The following is a 22168-nucleotide window of genomic DNA, read 5'->3' on the forward strand; positions in this document are numbered from 1 at the left end:
TCAAATTAAATAATTCAGTCATACAGAAAAATACTCATTCATGCAACAAATGTCCACCTTCTGACTGCCAGCTGTGTTTTGAGCTGAAGACTCAGCAAAGGGGAGAGCGGACTCAGGTCCCTGCCCTGGGGAGCTGACCTGGGGGAAAGGGTACACTGGAGATACAAACAGATAAATAGGGAAATGGAGAGAGGGGTAAAACCACAGAAAAGTGAAGGTGGGTGGGCAAGGTGAAGTGTACCGAGCATAAACCATAAAGCCTAATGCAGCAAGCACTTAGGAGTCTGCCCCCCAGTTGGGTCAAATCTGAGCATGGACTACATTTGTTTTGGGTCTTCTGCATTTTAGATCTGTGACTAATGGTTCGAAGACCCTGTGGGCTTGTCCTAGTTCCTTTTGCCAGCACCTCACTGAGATTGCTCCCTCCTGAATTTGGCGTTTCTCCTCATGTGTTTTTAAAACTTTTGCTACTATATATGTTACTTAAACAAGACAGGTTTGATTTTGTTTATTTTCAGAAGTTAAACAGACCCTGCACCATAAAAAAATCGTCCTGCATATTGTGTGTTGCTTTTCTTTTCAATGAGTGTGTGCACATGCGTGTGTTTACCAGTGAATCTTTTGAGATTTTTCTCCTAGATAATCCGCAAATCTTCAAATCTGGTGCTGCAGGAATGTACATTTTGTTTACGTTGTGGCTTTGCCACAAGATACTAATGTTAGCTGCTGTTTATTAAACTCTTGTGTTCCAGAAGTTTATGTCTGCAACCCTTAGAATAGTCCGTTTTAGATTTTATTGCCTCAGTTACAGGCAAAAATGGATTTTGAGAATGAGTGGCAGTTGTATGCCCTGCCCCCAGCCCCTCTCACTGGTAAGAGACCAGATTCAAACCACATTCTCCATAATGTAGGTGTCAACATGGGTGCCCTAGTCATTGCGTGACCGGGGACAGAGCCCTGCACAGGATTCCTGCTGCCTCTCACACATGGACAGTGACAGGTGTCCTAGAGCTCAGCTCCACTTTACCAGTGAACTGGAGCAAACCCCAACCCCTTGCTTTGGCCCCGAGCCCAGCCCCTGCCCAACTTTGATCCCCCACTCACAGCCTCCCCTATTCCCTCTTCTCCCTCCCTGCCAGGCCTAGCTTCTCCTCAAGCACACTGAGTCTGCTCCCACTTCAGGACTTCAGGACTTTCGCACACGCCTATTCAAATCTTTTGCCCATTTTTAAGTTGAGTTGTCTTACTATTGAGTTGTAAGAGTTCTTTGTAAATGCTGGCTGTAAGTTCTCAGATCCATGTTTAGCAATATTCTCTCCCAGTCTGTGGCTCCTCAGGTGCCCATCATTATTGTTACTATTAAGGCATTGTTGTTATTACTATTATTAGTAAGGGATATGGGCCCAACTCTAAAGGCCAGACCTGCCATGCTTTTAAGGAGTTTACAGTTTTAGAGCGCACAGGTAACTGATTCAAGGGGATACTGCATAAATACTTCACTGAAGACAACAGGTCATAATCAAGAACAGCCACGGTCAGGATTTTTTATTGCAAAGACTTCTTGGGGGTCAGCGCAGATGAACTGAAATCTGAGACTGCCCGATTCCCTCAACCCATGCAGAGCACGGGATCCTCCCACGTGGACACACAGACCACCTCCTCCTCCAGGCGGCCCCTGCTGCGCGCGAAGCCTCTGGCACAGCCCAACCGCCGGTTAACGGCCGACTCGGCCAACTCCGCCCCGCTGCGCCTGGCAAGTTCTCAAAAAGAGGCGGAACCAGGAGCACGTGATGCAGCACGTGCGCGGGGGGCCTGGCGAGACGGGGGCGGAGCTAGCGCGTGCGCAGAGGGTACGAAGGAGAAGGCGGGAAAAGACAGGATGGAGCGACAGGGAGTAAGCGACGCTTGTTTTCCTTCGCGCGGAGGGTGGGCGAGCGGGCAGACGGGCGGGAACGGCCGCGATCTCGGGCTTCCCTGGAGGACCCGAACCTGGCCGCTTGTCTCCTGGCATCGGGGCCACCCCTCTCCTGGCCGGGTCTGATTTCCTGACTGACTGACCAGGCCCTGACTGACAGACGGGACTGTGTTACCGACACGCTGACAGCCCGGGCCAGAAGGACAGACTCCCACGCATGGCGCGTGGCAGGAGCAGGGTAGAGAAAGGCTCAGATATCCACGCGCTGCACCCCTTTCTTGTCTTCTTTTTCTCCTACCTCTTCTCCTTCCTCGGAGGACTCGAGCCGACGCACACACCAGTTAGGAGCCCAGCGCCCCTCCCGGCGCCCCTGCCCTCACCCCAACCCCTCCAGGTCTCCCCGCCACTGTCCTCCGGTGCTCCAAGCGCAGGGCCCTCCCACCACACGTCCCCGACCTCGTGGTGCCCGTCCCCACTCCGCGCGCCCCTCCTGGGGGTCCCCGGCCTTTCGCAGCGGCACACGGAGGTGCCCGGGGTCGAAAGGGCGGTAGGAGGAGACCTGACCCCTTCTCGCCCTATCCCCTCTGGCCTCTCAAGCGCTGGCTGTGCTCACAGGTGGACATGCCCCACGTAGAATGCAAGGACCAGGATCCACAGGATCTCCCCGCGCTGGGGGAGAGCAAAGAGCGGCAGCAGGGCGAGGAGAGCCGCGAAGACGAAGCTGGTCGGGGGTCAGCTAGGTGAGGAAGCACCCTGCCCGACGGGTCCACATAGACCCTTGCGTCCTTCTCATTCACCCAGTTCTTCCACGAGACCCTGCCAGTGTCTGCTGTGGGTGCATTTGCTCTGTGTACTGGTCAGACATCTGCCATGTGCGTGGCATGGTTCCAAGTGCCAGGACACAGCAGTGAGCTGACACTCTGGAGGAGGAGACAAACTTAACTCGGGAATATATAGTCAGGAGACGCTAATGCTGTGGGGGGGGGGGCAGAATAGGAGAGAGTGCCAGTTTAGATCAGAAGGTTAGGGAAGACTTCCTGGAGGAGGTGACAAATGAACCAGGAGGATAGGCAGAACTATGCTCTAGACAGAGGAACAGCACCTGCAATGTCTGGGAGGAGGACTGTGCTGGAGGAGCCAAAGGGGGTGAAAGTAAGAGATAGAGTCAGGCAGGTAATGGGACTTTGGGTGTTAATAACCCATGAAAAGGTCTGGAATAGAGTGACATGGCAAGAGCTGTTGTTAATAAAGTTTTATTGGAATGTAGCCACACTTGTCATGGCTGCTTCTGCAGAGACAGATTTTTGCAACTGAGGCTACAGAACCCACGAAGCTGAAAAGATTTACTATCTGGCCCTTTCTAGAAGTTTGAAGTCCTCTGGACTAAGGTATTAAAAGCCTCTCTCTGGCATCCACGTAGAGAATAGATTGTTGAGGGCAGGAGTAGAAGCTGGGAGACCAGTGAGGAGGCGATTGGAATCATCTAGGGGCAAGGTGACTCCAATTTGGCCCATAGTGCGTCTATTGTGGTGATGAGAAGTCAGATTCTGGATATATTTAAGAAGGTAGAATTGACAGGGACACCTGGGTGGCTCAGTTGGTTAAGCAGCTGCCTTCGGCTCAGGTCATGATCCCAGCGTCCTGGGATCGAGTCCCACATCGGGCTCCTTGCTCATCAGGGAGCCTGCTTCTCCCTCTGCCTCTGCCTGCCATTCTGTCTGCCTGTGCTCGCTCTCTCTCCCTCTCTCTCTCTGACAAATAAATAAATAAAATCTTTAAAAAAAAAAAAAGAAGGTAGAATTGACAGAAATTGCTAATGGATTAGTTGTTGGAGCTGAAAGAGCAGCATCAAGGATGACCAAAAAAAGTTTTTGTCTTGTACATTTATCTATTCACCAAATATTTCTTGAGGGTGTGTTTTGGCCAGACACTGATGCGGAGTATGCAGCAGTGAACAAATCACAATTTCTGCTCTCTTGGAGCTTTCTTTCACTTAGCACCTTTCTTTCACCTTCACTTAAGTTTTCTCTATATCTTTTCTTTTTTTTTTTTTAAAGATTTTATTTATTTATTTGACAGAGAGAAATCACAAGTAGGCAGAGAGGCAGGCAGAGAGAGAGGAGGAAGCAGGCTCCCTGCCGAGCAGAAAGCCCGATGTGGGGCTTGAACCCAGGACCTGGGATCATGACCTGAGCCGAAGGCAGCGGCTTAACCCACTGAGCCACCCAGGCACCCCTCTCTATATCTTTTCATGGCTTGAAAGCTCATTTCTTTTTAGTGCCAAATAATATTCCATTGTCTGGATGTCCCACAGTTTGTTTATCCATTCACCTACTGAGGAATATCTTGGTTGCTTCCAAGTTTGGGCAGTTCTGAATAGAGCTTCTATAAATATTCATGTGCAGGTCTTCATGTGGATTTAAATTTTTCAGTTGCTTTGGGTAAATACCAAGGGGCACCATGGCTTGATCATATGATAAGAATATATTTAGTTTTGTAAGAAACTGCCAAACTGGCTTCAAAAGTGGCTGTGCCATTTTCCATTCCTGTGATCAATGAAAGAGAGTTCCTGTTGCTCCACATCCTCTTCAGCACTTGATGTTGTCACTGTTCTGGATTTTCACCATTTTGATAAGTCTAGTAGTATCTCACTGTTGTGTTAATTTGCAGTTTCCTGAAGAGATGAAGTTACACACCTTTTCATATGCTTATTTATCATCCATATGTCTTCTTGGGGGAGGTGTCTGGATTTTTTGCCCTTTCTTTAATCAGGTTGTTTCCTTATGGTTTTTTGTTGTGCTTTTTTTGAAAAAAGATTTTGTTTATTTATTTGACAGACAGAGATCACAAGTAGGCAGAGAGGCAGGCAGAGAGAGAGAGGAGGAAGCAGGCTTCCCACTGAGCAGGGATCCCGATGCGGGGCTCGATCCCAGGACCCTGGGATCATGACCTGACCTGAAGGCAGAGGCTTTAACCCACTGAACCACCCAGGTGCCCCTTTTAAGAGTTCTTTATATATTTTATTTATATATATATATATATATATATATTTATATTTATATTTATATTTATATTATATACTGTCCTTTATCATGCATGTGTCTCACAAAGATTTCCTCCCAGTTTGTGGCTTATCTTTTCATTCTGTTAACAGCATCTTTTGCAGAGCAGAAGTTTTTTAATTTTAATGAAGTCCAACTTACCAATTTTTTTTCTCTTGATAGTATATCTTAAGACGGTTTTCTAGATTTTTCTTATGATATCTTCCGGGAGTTTGACAGTGTTTGACATTTAGGTCTGTGCTGCATTTTGAGTTAGTTTGTGTGAAAATATGAAGTCCGTGTCTCATTTTTTTGCCCACGGCTGTCCAGTTATTCCAGCACTGTTTGTTGAAAAGTCTCCTTTCCCCATTGAATTTTCTTTGCTCTTTTGTCAAAGATTAGTTAACTATATACGTGCAGGTCTATTTCTAGGCTCTCTATTCTGTTCCATTGATTTATTATCTATTCCTATACCAGTACCACACTATTTGGATCACCGTAGGTTTATAGTAAGTCTTGAGGTCAAGGAGCATCAGTCTTCCAACTTTGTTCTTCTACTTCAATATTAGGTTGGCTATTCTGGGTCTATTGCCAAGCTGATTTTTTTTTTTAAGATTTTATTTATTTGACAGACAGAGATCACAAGCAGGCAGAGAGGCAGGCAGAGAGAGAGAGGAGGAAGCAGGCTCCCCGCTGAGCAGAGAGCCCAATTCGGGGCTCAATCTCAGAACCCTGGGACCATGACCTGAGCCGAAGGCAGAGGCTTTAACCCACTGAGCCACCCAGGCGCCCCACCAAGCTGATTTTCTGAAAAAGAGAGAGAGAGAGAGAGAGAGAGGATAATAATAACAATAAAATAATGTGATTTCAACTGGCGGCATGTGCTGTGAAGAAACAAAACAAGAGTAAGGAGCAACTAGAGTGATAGGGAGTTTAGAGTAGTTACAGAAGAGCTCTAAGGAGGTTACATGACAAGGAGCTGCCAGGGGGCTTCGGGGGGGCCAGACCTGCTGGGCAGAGTAGAAGTCTCTGAGGTATGAATAAGCTTGGTGTGCTCACAAAGCAGTCTCAAGGTCAGCATATCAGCATTGTGATCGGCAGCAGGGGGATACCCTGAGTCCACCGGACAGAGGCACTCCTACCCTCCCGGTGCTTCCATCTGACCGAGAGACAGATACTGAACAAGCACCGACATGGGAGAGAGTGGGGTGCTGGGAAAATGTTTCTCCTTGGGGCAGCCAGCCCCAAATGGGGACCAGAGACCGCACCCTTGAAGAAGCAATGCTGAATCTAAAGGTAAGGGAGAATGAATGTTGAGTGGCCATGGGGTGGGAGGAGGGGCTGAGAAGAGTTTGTGCAAGGGCCCTGTGGTGTTCAGGGAAGTGAGGGCAGACCAGTGTGGCCGGGTATGGTTGTGAGTGCGAGAGGAGCACTGGCTGGCTTGGCAGAGGCCAGGTAATGCATTTTGTCAGCTACGGACTTTATTCAGAGGACTTTTTTGGTAAGAGCTTGAGATATAATTCACATACTGTACAATTCCCCAACCTAAAATGTACAACTCAACTGTTTTTAATACATTCACAGAGCTGTGAATCACTACAGTCAATTTTATAACATTTTCATCGCCCCAAGAAGAAACTTTGCACCCCTAAACCCTGGTTTCTGGATCTCCCCCAGCCCCGTGGTAACCACTACTTTCTGCCACTCCGGAAATGGATTTGCTTCTGCTGGACGTTTCATATAAGCAGACTCATACACTTATGCGGTCCTTTGTGACTGGCTTCTTTCACTGAGCATAATGTCTTCAGGGTTTATCCGTGTTGTAGCACATATCAGAGCTCCATTTGTCCAGATGGCGGAATAGTATTCTACATTACGGACTCACCGTGTTTTACTTATCCATTCATTGGTTGATGGGTTGATGGATGTTTGAGTTGTTTCTGGTTTTTGGTTCTTGTGAGTAATGCTGCTATGAATATCCAGGCACAAATTTTGGTGTGGGCGTCCATTTCCATTTCTCTTGGGTAGATACCTAGGAGGGCAATCACTGTGTCAGAGAAGTGCCATGTTCTGGTTCCTATTCTTAAAAGACACTGGCTGCTTTGTGGAGAATGGGTGGGAGCGGGCAGGAATGGACGTGGTGAGATCAGGTGGGAGGTTCCTGTGGGGGTAGCATCTAGCAGGGCAGATGGAGAGAAACTCTTACGGGGGTGGAAGGAGCATTTAGTGAGGCATGAGGAAGGGGTGAGCTGGGGATCTCTCCCAGCTGGTGTGTTACCAAACGGTGAAAAGGCCGGTATGTCAGGCATTGTGATTGGCAGTGGGGATAGCCCTGCTGGGTTGTGCTGGAGCAGGCTCCTCCCAGTCCACAAGAGCCAGTTCTACACAGCTCTTCCCAATATAGCATTTAGCCCTTTTATGTTGGTAGCTTGAAATTGGCTATAGTGGGAGTCTGCACCATGGAAATTGGCAAACAGTACAAATCAGGCCTTTTTTCTCCCCCACCAAGAGCCAATTGTTAAATGTTTACTAGCACACTGCTTTCTCCCCACTTTGGACTGGTTTCCAGCTGGTAATGGTTTCCGTGGCAGAGGCAGGAACATGAGTTCCATTTTGCCCTTATTGAGCTTGAAGTGACTTGGGACATGCACATGAACACGTCCAGCATACAGTCGGATTTGCTGACCTGGAACTCAGGGTTGACAAGGGGCTGGAGATGGCACTGTGGGAGCCACTGTTTCAGTGGCAGCTGTGGGGTGAATGAGCTCACCTGGGGAAGGAGTGCGACAAGGCCAGGCTCAGGACAGGGCCCTGAGGACTCTAGGTATAAAGCCAGGTTCCCCTTACCTCCAGATTGCTCAGCTGTAAAGCAGGCTGCAATGGGGAGTGGTTTCTAGCTGTGTATTATCAACTGGAGACCAGAAAAAAGAAGGAAATGACTGCAGTCATTTGTTTGATAACATCTTCCTGCAAATAGGGTGTTTCGACCTGGATCGAAGTGGCAAAGAGACACAGACAACTGCATTATCAGAGACTTCAGGGAGTTCCACTAGAGCTTTGGGCTGAAAAAACAGATGGACTAGAACCAGTGCAAGGGCCAATTATTAGATCCAGCAGCAGACACTCAGCGACATGATTAAAATGTGAACACATTTCGGGAAAGAAAAGCAGAGGGTAAGGAATGGACTCGGTAGCTTTGATTCAAACCTTCCCCCTTCCTGGCTGCACTTCAGCAAAACCTCATTTCGCCCAAGCACCAGAGATTCTGTTGTGTTCCTCCTTGAATGTTTGATTAGCTTGTCTCCCCTCCTGGGACTGCCGCCTGCGGTGGTCATAAGTGGCTGGCGGATTGTTTACTTGTATATCTGTTAGAGGCCACGGAGGGAGGGCCCCACCAGCGGGCTGCTCTGGCTCATACGCCTGCCAATCAGAGCTTTACCTGGAGCGAACAGATGGTCTCTTCACTTAGACCCATTTCCTCACCGTTCCCGGGCCCCCTGCCAGCGTGGGCCCTGCTCGGAAACTATGTCCTAATCCTTGCTGCTGAATTAAAGACTCCTTACAAGGACAGACCATAATAGATGAGCGTGGTGAAGTGTTCACAGCCCCCACCCCAAGTCCCCCCTGCCTGACCCCTCCGTGGGGCCATGCACACCCAGCCTGCTTTGTTGGGCCTACTTCCATTCGCTGGCCTCCATCCAGGGTTGGGCAACAGAAGCAGGCCTGGGAATGGGGGAAACCAGTGAAGAGGACATCGTGCATTTTGTTTATTAAAGTTAATTGGTGAATGCAGGCCCAGGGAAGCCTATGACTCATTAGCATCCTGATGAATATGCAGCTGCTGAGTATTAAGAAAAATGAAATAGAAAGAAAGAAATCCCCAAAGGAGAGGTTGGAAAAAATCAAGAAGCTCTCTGCAGACATGCGATGCAGGCCTTTGTCCCACAACAAAATTTGAATGAGACGAATTCAAGTGATTTTTCACCATTTGCATAGCTGCCACGGAAACCATTCCATCCTCATCCCTGGAGCCTGATAAAGGAGTGACTTTGAACTGCTAGCAGCGCAAGCCAGTTGTGAGCAATTGTGTAAAAAAAAAAAAGCACCTGTTTTTATAATTTATTTTTGGTTCCTATGGGAGGGGCAGGCCCTTACGATTTTAATTTCAGAACCTTGCACTGTCGGGACACGGCGACGGTGGGCAGGGAGGTTTGTGAGCGGGAATGTTACATAGGGCTCTGGAAGAAGTTCATTCCTTCACGTATTCAGTGACTATTTGTGCCGCCTTTGGGTTCTATAGAATGCTGTCCCCTCCCTCAGTGTGCGCGGTGTCCTGGAAGGAACCAATGTGTGTAAACTGTGGCAGTGCTGCGATTAGTAAGCGGAGGTGCTGAGGGGGTACACTAGCAGAAACTCTGAATGGTGAAATTGTAGGAAGGAAAAGTCATTTCAGGCAAAGGCCGGTGGGTTTGGTGAAGTTGTGGAATGTTCCAAATTGCTCGGAGTGGAGGGGGGCGAGGAAAGGTGGCAGCCTGGGCCCTGGAAGGCCTTGTGTGCTGTGCGAGGGAATTTACTTGATCCTGTAGCACGTGGGGGCTCTCAGGCTGTCAAGCAGGAGTAAGCCATCAGATTGCAGTTTCGAAAGTCCCTAAAGACCAGGTGAGAAATGATAGGTGTGGAGTTCCAAATGATTAGGTAGAGGGGAGATGATAGGTTTGGGAGAGATTAAGGGGGTGGAAGGGAGGATTTTCTGACAGGATGTGGAGGACAGAGAGAAGCTGGACTCTAGGCTGACTTTCACGTTTCTGGCATGGGAACCAGGTGACTTTTGGTGTCATTCATAGAAGGGGAAGGAGAATGGTGATGTTGGTGTGCAAATTTGGGAGTCTGAGATGCCTCTGGGACAGCCGAGTGGAGAGGGTCTGGAGGTAGTCAAATACACTGTTGGGAGCTCAGGAGACAGGTGTGAGCAGAGGATGAACTTGGGGGTTGTAGAAGGTGGATGGTAATGAAAGCCCTCTCTAGTCATTTCATTCATTTATTCCATGCCTCTTTATTACTCCTATCATGAGACGTAGGTATTATGGACATGAAGATGAGTGACACATGGCTCAGTCCTCCCAGAGGTGACAGGGGAAGCTGAGGGGCAGGCCCTGACACTGTGGGTGCTGTGTGCATGTAACTCAGCCAGGGAAGACTTTCTAGAAGAGGCAGGATATAGGCAGGGAAAAGGAATGGTTACAAGGGTGCCTTTGGGGAATGGCAGGTTGTACATTGTGAGGTGGTGGGTGGGGATTAGCAGGAAAGACCAGCAAGGAGGAAGGTTGGGGGTCCTGGCTTCAGAGCAAGTGTGTGAACAATGGTGAGAACAATGGTGTGAAGAGAGTGAGGCCAGCAACAGAGTCTGGGGATGTGATGTGTCGGGAATGGCAGGGAAGGGTGGTCAGTAGCACCAGCTGCAGCCAGTAGGTCAAGGGAATTATGGCCTGAGGTATCTTCCAGGTGCGACAGGGGACCTTGGCAGGAAACGCTTCATTTGAGAACTGGGGCAGGAACCAATGGGCCGAGAAGAGAGAGGTGAGAAAACGCACTCAGAAAGTGCCAGCAGCTCTTTCTAGATGAGCTACATGGCTGTGAAGGGAAGGAGGAGGAGGTGGCTGGCTGAGGGCTACCTGGTGTTGGAGGGGAGGGGTGTGTATATGTGTGCTGTTTTAAGATGTGAAACTGGGAATGACATGTCCCGGAATAGGTCAGCCCAAGGGAGAGGTCAAAGGTACAAGAAGAGGGTGAGGTACAGAAGGGAGGGGGATTGGGAGGCCCGAAGAGACATGGAACTCTTCTCCTGCCTGCCATGTGGGGAATCTGGAAAGAGGAATGGTGGCTGTGGATCCATTTATGGAGGGGGGTGGGCAGTGGAGGAAGTTACTGGCCTGTTTGTGAATACACTGTGTGTGTATCTGCTCAGGGTGAGGGGAAGCAAGTATTCGGCCAGGGACAGGAGAGTTATGAAGGTTTGGAATGGCTGGTAAGAATGAGAGAGGGAGGTGACAAGAGCACAGACAGGGTGCCCAGTGACCTTGAGGACCTCCCAGAAACTAGAGAGCTAGACTCTGCAGTGACCTTGTTCACAGGATCCTTATTTCCTCCAGTGTCATTCAAGTTCCTAAGTCTAAAAAAAGATACAACCGCTTGGTTATGGACAGCCAGGGTTGGGTTTTGGTGTGGGTGTGACACGGGGGTGAAAGGAAGAGGGTCTGAGAACCCCAGATGAAGACTGTAGTGATAGAGCCCCTGGTTTAGGCTGAACAGGAGGGCAGTCAGTGCTTGAGGTCTCAAGGAAGTCAAACACCAGGCTTTCTGGAACCCATATCCACAATTCATTCCGTCATCATCATGCAAAGCATGGCTGTCTTTTTAAGAGCCATCCACTTTTTTTTTTTTTCACAAGCATCCAAATGTTATAAAAGTCTGAATGTTGAACTGTCGGTGTCTGGAGTTGGGGGGTCTGACTGGCTCAGTCAGAAGAGCATGGGACTCTTGGTCTTGGGGTTGTGAGTTTGAGCCCCACTTCAGGTGTAGAGATTACTTAAAAATAAAATCATAAAAAAAGGAAAAAAAATAAAATGTGTGTCCCAGGTCTGAATTAATCTCCTTCTGGCTCACTTCCCCGCAGGAAAGCAGTAATCGCAAGCTAGGAGGCCATAAACTCCTTAGTGAACCTTTTTCCTGCAGTACAATGTCTTTTTACAAGAATGCTCAGGAATGCTTTATTTCATTTATTTTCTAGCTGACATGTCTCTGCTATAGTTTATCTGCCTCAGAGACACACTTTCCCATCTTGATAAATACACTGACCACACACACGTCTCGCCTTGGAGGCTGATGAACTTGCATGCTTTATATGAGGCCAGAGGAGGGCAGAATAGATCAGACAGACGGAAGGCATCCTTCATTCATTCAACAAACAATGAAGATTTACTAAGTGGTGAGTGCTGGGAATTCAGAGATAAATAGGACACAGCCTTCTGGGGAGACAGGAATGGAAGCTGGGACAAGCACATGCAGTGATAGAGACAGGCACAGGGTCATGGACAGTTTATCAAAGGAGGCATTGGTGTGGGCTATGTCTCACAGGTCAAGTCAGAGAGCAAGCACAAAGCCACAGAGGTAAGAAGCCATCTGGCAAGGAGTACTCGAGGACCAGGACACAGCTGAGGTCTAGGGCCTGAGAGCTTTCATGCAGGCAAGAACTCTGGCCACCCAGGCTCTTGAGCTCAGGGGTTTCACTGCGTTTCTGTCCTGTGCCAAAAGGAAGAGCTTAGGCAATCAGGAAACCACCAAAAAAAAGAGTTTTATGGAGAAAGCATCCAAAAATCAAGATGTAATTTTCTAAGTAATCAGTGCCTGGCTTGTGGTCTTGGCCAACTCTATGGCTGCTTGTGAACTGGTGTATTCAGGAACTGCTCTGTTGGCACCTCTGAGTCAGCCATTAAGAGCTGGAAGGACCTCAGATGGCAAAGAAACAGAGGACGCTGGGGCAGCAGGACATGGGCTGGGGAGTCAGGCCAGCTGGGTGCCACACCCATCTCTACCACACATTGGCCGGTGACCCTGGGCAAGTGACACATTGACTGCGTCCTCAGTTAGGAGGCAGGTAAAGACCATGGGTGGACCAACCCCAAAGCATGGTCAAGAGGATGGAGCAAGACAAGGTGTGCAGTTAGGAGGGCGCCTGACGGAAAGTGCTTACAGATCACATAAAGCAGAGATACAGAACAAAAAAAAAAAAGAGGAAAAAAGGGAGGGAGGGAGAGAAGGAAGGAGCCCGACAGTAAACATTTCAATCTTAATTTAGAACACCAAGGGGTCTGCTAATCAGATGGCAACTTTTTTTCTTGCATAAACTTCATTTTTAATGCATTACCCACAATTTCCACTTCATTTTTAAATATTTATTTAAAGTAGGTTCTACACCTAACGTGGGGCTTGAACTCAGGACCCCAAGATCAAGAGTTGCATGTTCCACTGACTGAGCCAACCAAGCACTCCTCCAGTTCTTTGTTTTTATTTTTTTTATTTTTTTTTTAAAGATTTTATTTATTTATTTGACAGACAGAGATCACAAGTAGGCGGAGAGGCAGGCAGAGAGAGAGAAAGGAGGAAGCAGGCTCCCCGCTGAGCAGAGAGCCCGATATGGGGCTCGATCCCAGGACCCTGGGATCATGACCTGAGCCGAAGGCAGAGGCTTTAACCCACTGAGCCACCCAGGCGCCCCCAGTTCTTTGTTTTTAAACCAGAGTGCAAAGTCGTAGGTCTTGACAAAGCAATCTATATGCAGAATCCTTCTAAATGTTTACAAGCTTTGCCCCAATCTACAGTTGTTGATATACTATCGTAGAAATGACACTCATTTCAAAGCAACAAGTTGGTGTAATAACATGACAGTGGGCTCTGAAGCCCAGGAGATCCCCATTCTGGAACTTTCGGTGGGTTTTGTTTGCACCTCTGGATCTATTTCCTTAGTTCTAAAATGGAGATGCTGTCCCTGCCTCACAGGGCGGTGTGTGGGTGTGAATAAGCAAGCGTCGCCCACAGGAGACACAGACCCTGGTTCCCCTCCCAGCACAGAGCCAGTTGACATCAGCGCTCTGGAGAGAATTTAGTGTTGACCTCCGTTTCCTGTACTTACAGAAGTCAGGTTTCTAGCCCCTCTATCGCCACCTCCAGTGCCAACCGCCAGCTGATGATGCTAGAAGGGAAGTCAGGATCCTACTTTTCTTCTCTGGACTCAAGCATCGACATCCTGAAGAAGAGGGCCCAGGAGCTGATTGAAAACATCAACGAGAGCAGACAGAAGGACCACGCACTCATGACCAACTTCAGGGACAGCCTCAAGATCAAGGTGAGAGATTCTCCCACACACCGCAAAGCCCCGGTGGGCAGGGGGAAGGCGTCCTCTGTAAAGGGTGAAAAAGGGGAGGGGATGAAAGGATGCCATTGAGTGTCTTTGAGGTTCTAGGCCTGATGCTAAGCAAGCTGCAGATAGTACCTCATTTCCTCCTACAACAATCCTGCCAAGAGCTCAGACCTGTTTTATAGATGGTAAAGGAAGGTTTGGACATTGCCCAAATGAAAGAGCCAGGATGAGGAACAAAGGCCCATCTGCCCCCACAGTCCACCCCTCTTATTTCATGCCAGGGCTGATGGCCATGGGAGTAGGGGCTGAGGCATAGCCTTCTTTGTCACACACATTTGTCCTCCAGAAGTTGAATGGTTTGTGGGGTGCCCGGCTGGCAAGCAACTCTTGATCTCAGGGTTATGAGTTTGAGCCTCACATGGGGCGTAGTAATTACTTACAAATCTTCCCCCCACAAAAAAAGAATGGAATGGTTTGTGATGGGAGGGTAGGGTTCCCTTGACATGGCTGGACCTTAAAGTGTCTAACAAAGCCTGATGTTATGTTCAGGTCCAACATTCATGATTGTCCCGGAAGCTTCTTCAGAATGCATCATGAGTTCTGTTGAATGGGACAGCTTGTGGGTCACATAGGGGACACATGTCATGCATCTCTCAAAGACAGGCTGACTTCTTCCCTTCTCCCTCCTCCCATCCCTACCAGTACACACCCTGATACATCAGAGAAAACTTAGAAGGTAGAGAAGAGTATAACATAACAGAAAAAAACAGAAAACATTCCTATGATCTCACTAAGCAGACACTACTTTGTCGCATGTTTTCTTCCAGTTTCCACTACATATTTTCTTCCTAACCTGTCTGAGTCTGTACTATATAAATAATTTTGCATCTTCCTTTAAAAAAAATTTAAATACACAGGCAATTTCACTTCCAGTCACTGGAATTGTTGTTACCATTTTTATAAGATAAATTGCAGAAATCTTAGCGAGACGCTTAAAAACAAACATCTTGTGATGCCTCTTGTTTGATTTTCTAAAAACATGCTTTATTTTTTAAAAAGGTTTCAGACCTGACAGAGAAGCTCGAGGAGAGGATGTATCAGATTTATAATCACCACAACAAGATCATTCAGGACAAGCTCCAAGAGTTCACCCAGAAAATGGCAAAGATCAGCCATTTGGAAACAGAGCTCAAACAAGTGTGCCACACCGTGGAGACAGTGTACAAAGACCTGTGCGTCCAGCCTGAGGTATGACTAATGGCATGTCTGTGGGCGCCGCCAAGGAAGGCTAAGATGAAGTAAATATCAACACAAACCAAGGACGTTAGCACCAAGCCCAGTCCCAAACCCCACAGGGACCACTATCCCAGCAAAACCCCTGATGTTCTGGCCCCCTCACCCATGGCCCCAGGCTCCCTGAGGTGGTATGTCTGAGCTGAGAAGCTAGATGGTTGTTACTTGCCACCACTGTATGGTCAGCTCTGTGGTGACAGAAAGGACAGCGGCCCCTCTGTCCACAGTCCTGAGCTCGGGTCAGTGCCTAACCAGGGTTATTACAGCAAAGCCCAAAACTCGGACACGGGCCACACCACTTGAGGGGGAAATCCCTGCATGTCAAACACCTCACAGTCCCCACACTTTTCCCGTGACTGAAATGACTTCTTGGGTGGTTACAATTAAATGTGGCCCAACACCTTGGGGTCACACATGCCGACTTTATTAGTCTTTTACTCTCTTTCTGCTCCAAATCCAGCATTAGGCATTCACCCACAAGATGGGAGGGTCGGAGGGCACACAGTGAACTCCCGGTGTGTGGGGCATTTGCTCAGTCAGACACCAGAGGCTGCCTCCATGCCACTCTCCTTCCCTCTTCCGGCTCCCGTCAAGAGAAGCTTCTGTTCCAAGATAAGTGGAATCCATTCCTGTCCATGGTTAAAAGTGGGTTGAGAAACTTGGTACAGAGAGTCCCATCTTCTTTTTAAGGAACACATTTGAATGACTTCAAAGGGAAAATTTTGATAATTAAGAATCAGTGTCTCTCACTTCCCACTATAAAAATTGGCTCCATCTGCCACCTCCCTGAGTAAGCTCAGAGCACAGCACTTCCCTGGGAAGGAGCTTGAGACCATCTGGGCTCCCGGGTGAAGTATGTTCACTTGCTGGCCGTGAACGCCTGGATCCCTGTGATCGCCCTTCCAAGGATCAGAGCATGAATGTCGTGAGTGCCTGGACAAGATAAATACAGAGTCAGTGTGGAGTCCGAACAGCTCACAACCTCGCTTTAACGTCAGTCTTCATGTCCCCTCTCCCCCTAGGCTACTACTTCGGAAGAACAGGCCCACAAAGATGGCGAATTCTGAGAGCTACTGGGAGCGTCCCCTCTTAGTGACAGCCACCAAGAGAAGGCTGAGGCCACCACTGGCGCCATGCTGAAAAATTTTTTTTCACAGTTCTGTAATGCATCTTGGCAAAAATTTAAAAAAAAAAAATTTAAAAAAACAACCCAACAAGGGTCCTTGTGCTAGACCCAGAACTTCAAGTCCAGCCCTGGCCGTGGGCCCAGCTTTGGGACTCCCCACACTTGGCAGATTCATCCCACCCAACCCTGCACAGTTGCTTAAATGTTTGATTTTCAACCCAATATCATGCTTCTTTCCCTGTGGGATAGGTCAGGCCCTTTCTTAGCCACAGAAGAGACGGGAAAACAAAAATCAGATAAACCGCTTGTCCCAGCTGATCTCCGCCACCCTAAAGCCACCATGCCGCATCCCATATTCCCCTCTCTCCGGGCTGGGTAACATGTCAGAGCCTCAGTGCTCTCCTTTGCTCTTTCTCAGTTTAAATGGGTAAAGAGATACCGCCTCCCTTTCATGGAGCAAAATAATTATGTTTACTTCCCAAGTGCCAATCTGACCCCATCCTTCCCCTGCGTAAAACTCCCCGAAGGCCCCCCTCTGCTTGTCCTCAGGGTCATCCCCACACCGCTAGTATCCCCCCAACCCTCCGTCTTGCTGTTTCTGGAATGTCCCATGCAGAATAGCACCCGGAAGCTGTTTTGCTGTCCCAAGGAGCTACGCTTCCTTTCAGGCCTAACGTGGTCCCACTTTCTCCCCAAGATGAGCACTTGTGCCCCTTTACATTTCCCTATTTCTGCCTGGCTCATACGAGATGGTACTATTTTTTCCTTTTTTTTAAGTTTTAAATTATCTTTTTCCATGTCAGTTTTCCCATGAGGAAAGGGATTTGGGGCCCCATGCACGTTAACAGCCAGTCATCAGGTGCAGACACCCCAGCCTGTGATTTGTCTTTTTTCTCTTAACGTAAAATGGGGTGGTGATTCCTGTGTGTAGCTGCACATTTGTTCCCGGGCACCCACCAGCTCACCAGGCACCGTACCCCGTGCTGGGGGTGCCCGAGGAGGTTGCAGAGTCCTGGGCAGCACGATGGGAGAAAGGGCCGAGAGCAGGTCACTGCCACAGTCCCCGTGTGAGCCGCTCCAGATGAAGAACACAATGGAACTTGCCCCAGGTCACACTGCTAGTGATGACAACTGGGAGGAGGACTCAGGCCTGCTGTCCCCACCCTTCTCCTCTGGACAGTGAGGCCCCTGGGACACTCACCGCCCCACCCTGAGACCCAGCACCTACCTTCATAGGTGTTCACGGCCTCCAGGTTCATGGCATGGCGGATGACGTGATACTCATCAGAAATCCCATTCCCCCCTAGTATGTCTCGGGCCTGGCGGGCGATATCCAGAGCCTTCCCACAGTTATTCCTCTTCAGCAGGGAGACCATTTCCGGAGTGGCCCTGGGAATGGTCCAGACATGTCACAAGTCTGGGATCACAAAGAACTGATCCCAGAAGTCCCCTAAGCCCTGGGCCAACCCAGCCAGGGAAGAAGATTCCCCAAGTTCTAGTCACAGCAGCAGACACTGAGCTCCCAGTAAGGGACAGTCAGGCAGTCCTGTCCTATTAAGGCCAAGAGGGAGAGAAGGGACAGGTCCCCAGGGGCCACCAGGGAGGAAAGACCTTTCTCCCCAGTTCCAGCCACCACCACGTCCAGCAGGGGCACAGGGTCCTCTCCTTACTGCCTACCCCCTGCTCCCCCAACACAAAGCCCCTACTTGTCTTGATCCTTCAAGCGGCCAAGCTGCAGGCAGGCGTGAAGGCCCAGCGTGATCTCAGTAAGCATGTCTGCCAGCTTCTTCTGAATCAGCTGGTTCCTGGCCAGTGGGACCCCAAACTGGATCCTAAGGGGGGAAGTTCAGGGTTAAGTGTGGGCATGCTCACTCCCCAGTCCAGGAAGCCTTACCAGGCTGCCTCGGCCCTCACTGAGTTCACCTTGGCCCTGTCACTGCTCAGTGTCACCAACGTCACTGAGCAGTCGGCCCCTCACTGCTCAGAAGGACTTCCCAGACCATTTTACCCAGTGGGGAACTTAAGTCTGATAGGCAGGAGATGAGGAGTCACTGGTAGGGTAAGGGATGGAGCCCGTGCCCCCCGTCAAGCCCCCCAGGAGATCTCATGGCAGCCCCACACACCTGTCCAGGCTGTACTGCCGGGCTGTGTGCAAACAGAATTCGGCGGCTCCGAGCACGCCCCAGGCAATGCCAAACCGGGCATTGTTCAGGCAGCCGAAGGGCCCCTGTGGGGTTGAGAGAGAGGCCTCAGCCCCACCCAGGAGCTCCGAGGCCCCAGGCAGAACTAATTTACGTAGGGGGAAGCCCCCTCCCCAGATGTGCAGTCACGGTAAACAGAGGCATTCAGGGCAGCCATTTCAATCACACACAGTCCCAGCACCAAAGGTCATGCACACACAGTTCTACCCAGCACAGGACCTGCGTCTCAGATGCTCAGATCTAGGGGATGATGTAAGGAGACAGAAAAAAGCACACGTATCAAAGGATTAAACTGGTTCAGGCCCGTATGTGTCCTTGGCAGAGCCAGTATAAGCGAAATGGTCACCCCAAAAGGGCAATTTCCAAACATCAGTGAGCCAGGCAGAAGCTCTCAGAATCACTCGTGTGTGGGCTCCTCAAGCACAGGGACTGTGTCTGGTCCCCAGCTGGGTCCCCAGCATGGGTCCTGCCCAAGGAAGCTGCACCAGCAGGTGACCTGATACCAGTTCCCAAGGTGGCCGCTGCTCACCGCCAGACCAGATACATCAGGCAGCACATTCTCCTCTGGCACCTCCACACTGTCCATGACGATCATGCCCGTGGACGAGGCCCGCAGGGAGAACTTGCCCTCAATCTTGGGGGCTGAGAGGCCCCGCATCCCCTTCTCCAGGAGGAAGCCCCGAATGCAGCTGTCTTCACACCGAGCCCATACTACAAACAGGTCGGCCACAGGTGAATTGGTGATCCTGGGGGAGGGATAGGCAGTGAGGATCTGGCCACCTCCTTCCTGCCCCTGCCCACCTGCCTGAGACACCCAGGCCCCTCACCAGGTCTTGGTCCCACTGAGGGTGTAGCTCCTGTTGGATGGGTTGTGGCGGGCTCTGGTCTCCATGCTGCCAGGGTCACTCCCATGGTTGGGCTCTGTGAGTCCAAAGCAGCCCAGGAGCTCCCCCTTGGCTGCAGGGACAAGATAGGGTCACAAGTCTGCCTGTTCCCCACTCAACTCCTCTAATGAAAATTGTCAGCCTCCCCATTAAGCCAGGCCAAAGGGAGACCCAACTCTGCCCCCATGGCACTCTCAAGTGGTGTCAGTGTGTGGGGATAGCCTCCCATCCCCCCAGGCCACAGTAACAATGCCATGATCAGGAGGGAGGGGCCCCACAGGAGCCAGGAAAGAACGAACCTGTCTTGAAGGCAGTGAAAAGGAGTTAAGCAGAGGAGGAAGGGTGGAGAGGAGTGGTTCCACTGAGGGTACAGATATGCAAAGGCCCAGTGGTACATGTGGAGAATGCCAGCTGAGTCTGGCTGAGGAGAAGCAGTCGAATGGCCAGAGATGAGGTGGCATGGTCAGCAGAGGCCTGCCTATTCATGAGGGGCCTGGTGGACCCAGTCAGGAAATTAAGACTTTAAACTTTGGGCTGGGATGGGGACACACAGCGAATCAGGAGGGAGATGATGGTGGCAAGTGGGCAGAGTGAAGAGAGACCCAGGAGGAAATATTCAGGATTAAATGTAGGGGTGAGGCCCACAGTCTGGCAGGGGATCTGGGTAGCCATTGGAGCTATCCTTGAGGTAGGGATAGAAGGCAGGCTCTGGGGACAGTCCCATTCCTAAATTCCAGACCACTGAGATGGTCTTCCTTCCACCAGGCTCTACAGGCAACTGCTCACCCAGCCGGGGCAGGTACTTCTCCTGCTGCTCCTTGCTGCCGTAGGCGTAGATGGGGTGCATGACAAGGGAAGACTGGACACTCATTGCTGACCTGTAGCCACTATCCACCCGCTCCAGCTCTCGGGCCAGGAGCCCATAGGCCACAGATGACACTCCGGCACAGCCATACCCTGGTGGAGGGGAGGAGGAAGGAAGACAGGGCAATGGGAGACAAAAGTCCCGCCCAGCTGGAACCAGCGTGATTTCTGGGGCCCAAGAGACAGAACTATTTAGAGGCGCCCCAGGAGGGGGCACCAAGCTGGTCCTAGTTTGAAGGTTTATTCATTTTTCCTCACAGCCACTTTCAGATGGAGGAATAACAGCCTCGATTTGCAGACTAGGAAACTCAGGCTCAGGAATAAGAAGGGGCTTTCCAGGGCACAGAGGGGGCTGCAGAGTGTGGAAATAAATCTGTCCCTACCTTTGATGGTGGGCCCCAGCACACCAAGCTCCCCCATTTCTGAGATGATCTCTCGATGAAAAACTGCAAAACACAGATGCTCAAACTCAGGCCCAGCCCTAGCCCACTGGAGCCCCCATCCCAGGGACAGAGGGGGCCCGGGGCCCTGCTAAAGCAGGCAGAGCTGGTGTGCACAGGGGAGGGTGCCCACCCGCACACCTCAGCACCTTCGTTGCGATTGGCCAGCAGGATTCGGGGCATGAGGCGCTCCTGGCAATAGGTGCGGAAGGTGTCCCTGATGAGGATCTCATCCGCTGTCAGCTGCTCCTCCAGCACCAGCGGGTCCCTCCAGTCAAATAAAGGACGCGAGGCTGGGAGAGGGAGCAGAGAGTGGGAGAGGGCTTGACTCGGCCCAGCCCACCCGACCACCGCACCCTCCTCTCCTGGAAAGCTCAGCCCCACTCCAACGCTCCCAACTGGCTCCTGGTGATGTGGGCAGTAAAGACCACTTGCAAGACGGCATTTCTCCAGGAAACTCACTGTCTCTGGCCCCGGCCACGCCCTGCCTCCCCTCTGGGGCAGCCCTCGGATTCTGGGACAGAGCCCACCCTGGGCAGACAGTTGGACAGGAGCCACAGACGCCCGGCGCAAGGAGGGGTCCTTACACTTAGTCGCTCGGTTCTGTGTCTTCCCGCCCTTTTCTGCAAACACAGGACGAAAAAGTCACTCCGGAAAAGTCCCCCGAGCCTCCAGTTCCACCCTCTCCACTCTGCCCCCGACGGGCACTGACCAGTCTGCGCCGCCGCTGACCCCCACCCGCGCAGGAAGCTCAGGCCTGGTCCCCGGCTCAGCAGCCGCTCGGAGAACCTTCTCAGAGCCATTTGGGCAGCGGGCGGGCAAGCAGAGCAACCACGGCCAACCTGGAGGAGCAGGGGCGTCAGGGCGGAGTGGCTTCCACAGGCAGGCGCGACCCTGGCGCCACCGGCCCCTCTCGCCCCCGTGACCAAAGCTTACCTGGCGCCTCTCGCCTCACCCTATAGTCCACAGTACGACAGGCAAAAATCATCTGACCTCTGGAGGGGGTGGGAGGGGCGGATGCCGAATGGGGCTTCTCATTGGTCTGTGCTAGGACCCCTCTCCTCCGCGGCTCTGCCTTTTAAAAGGGCCACGGCAGCCTTGCCGTGGAATCGTGAACGTCCGGGCCAAGATGCGTTAGCGGCTTTAAGAAGCAGAACAGGGAAGGGGCGGAAGGTGAGTGCGCCAAGCCAATTGGCCAGCTGTGTTCCTGTTCTGATTGGCCCTAGGAGGGGGCTCGGCCCACTCTTGATTGGTCAGTTGCAGCGTGAGGATTCTGGAGTTAAACGAGGAAACCGAGGCACCTGAAAAACGAGTCCTGGGAGCCAGGAGGGCAGACCTTGATGTCTCTCCTCTAATGGCTGCTGTGGGGAGCAGGTGGAGAGGCGGGCTCCTGTGGGCGATCGCAGCCCAACCTACCTGACAGTCCGTCCTAGGAAGCACGTGTAGCCATGAGCGACCGTGTGTGTGACTTGGGGTGATTTCCGTGC

At 50.8% G+C, this 22168-nt stretch overlaps 2 protein-coding genes across 9 annotated transcripts; one reads left to right on the forward strand and one right to left on the reverse strand.

Moving 5' to 3' along the window:
• The first annotated feature begins 703 nt into the window (after positions 1–703).
• Positions 704–16348, forward strand: SYCE2 (synaptonemal complex central element protein 2). 7 transcript variants are annotated; one of them, XM_047701102.1, is made up of 5 exons: positions 704–1894; positions 2513–2655; positions 13648–13858; positions 14933–15121; positions 16189–16348. In XM_047701102.1, the coding sequence occupies exons 1-5, from the start codon at positions 1616–1618 to the stop codon at positions 16231–16233; spliced, it is 867 nt and encodes a 288-aa protein (XP_047557058.1). In that variant the 5' UTR covers positions 704–1615; the 3' UTR covers positions 16234–16348. The 7 variants fall into 7 exon arrangements, with proteins under 7 accessions (XP_047557058.1, XP_047557075.1, XP_047557066.1 ...); XM_047701119.1 differs by having other exon boundaries at positions 13684–13858; XM_047701110.1 differs by having other exon boundaries at positions 2531–2655.
• GCDH (glutaryl-CoA dehydrogenase) lies at positions 14896–21734 on the reverse strand. 2 transcript variants are annotated; one of them, XM_047701032.1, is made up of 12 exons: positions 21618–21733; positions 21394–21523; positions 21269–21304; positions 20831–20974; positions 20625–20687; positions 20164–20334; positions 19321–19450; positions 19023–19239; positions 18416–18519; positions 17999–18124; positions 17521–17681; positions 14896–16099 (listed from the first exon to the last, which is right to left on the reverse strand). In XM_047701032.1, exons 2-12 carry the CDS (start codon positions 21482–21484, stop codon positions 16026–16028), a joined length of 1317 nt encoding a protein of 438 aa, XP_047556988.1. In that variant the 5' UTR covers positions 21485–21523; positions 21618–21733; the 3' UTR covers positions 14896–16025. The 2 variants fall into 2 exon arrangements, with proteins under 2 accessions (XP_047556988.1, XP_047556994.1); XM_047701038.1 differs by lacking the exon at positions 21269–21304 and having other exon boundaries at positions 21618–21734.
• Positions 21735–22168: the final 434 nt, after the last annotated feature.

Source organism: Lutra lutra, chromosome 1 (genome assembly GCF_902655055.1).
Source record: "Lutra lutra chromosome 1, mLutLut1.2, whole genome shotgun sequence".
NCBI lineage: Eukaryota > Metazoa > Chordata > Mammalia > Carnivora > Mustelidae > Lutra > Lutra lutra.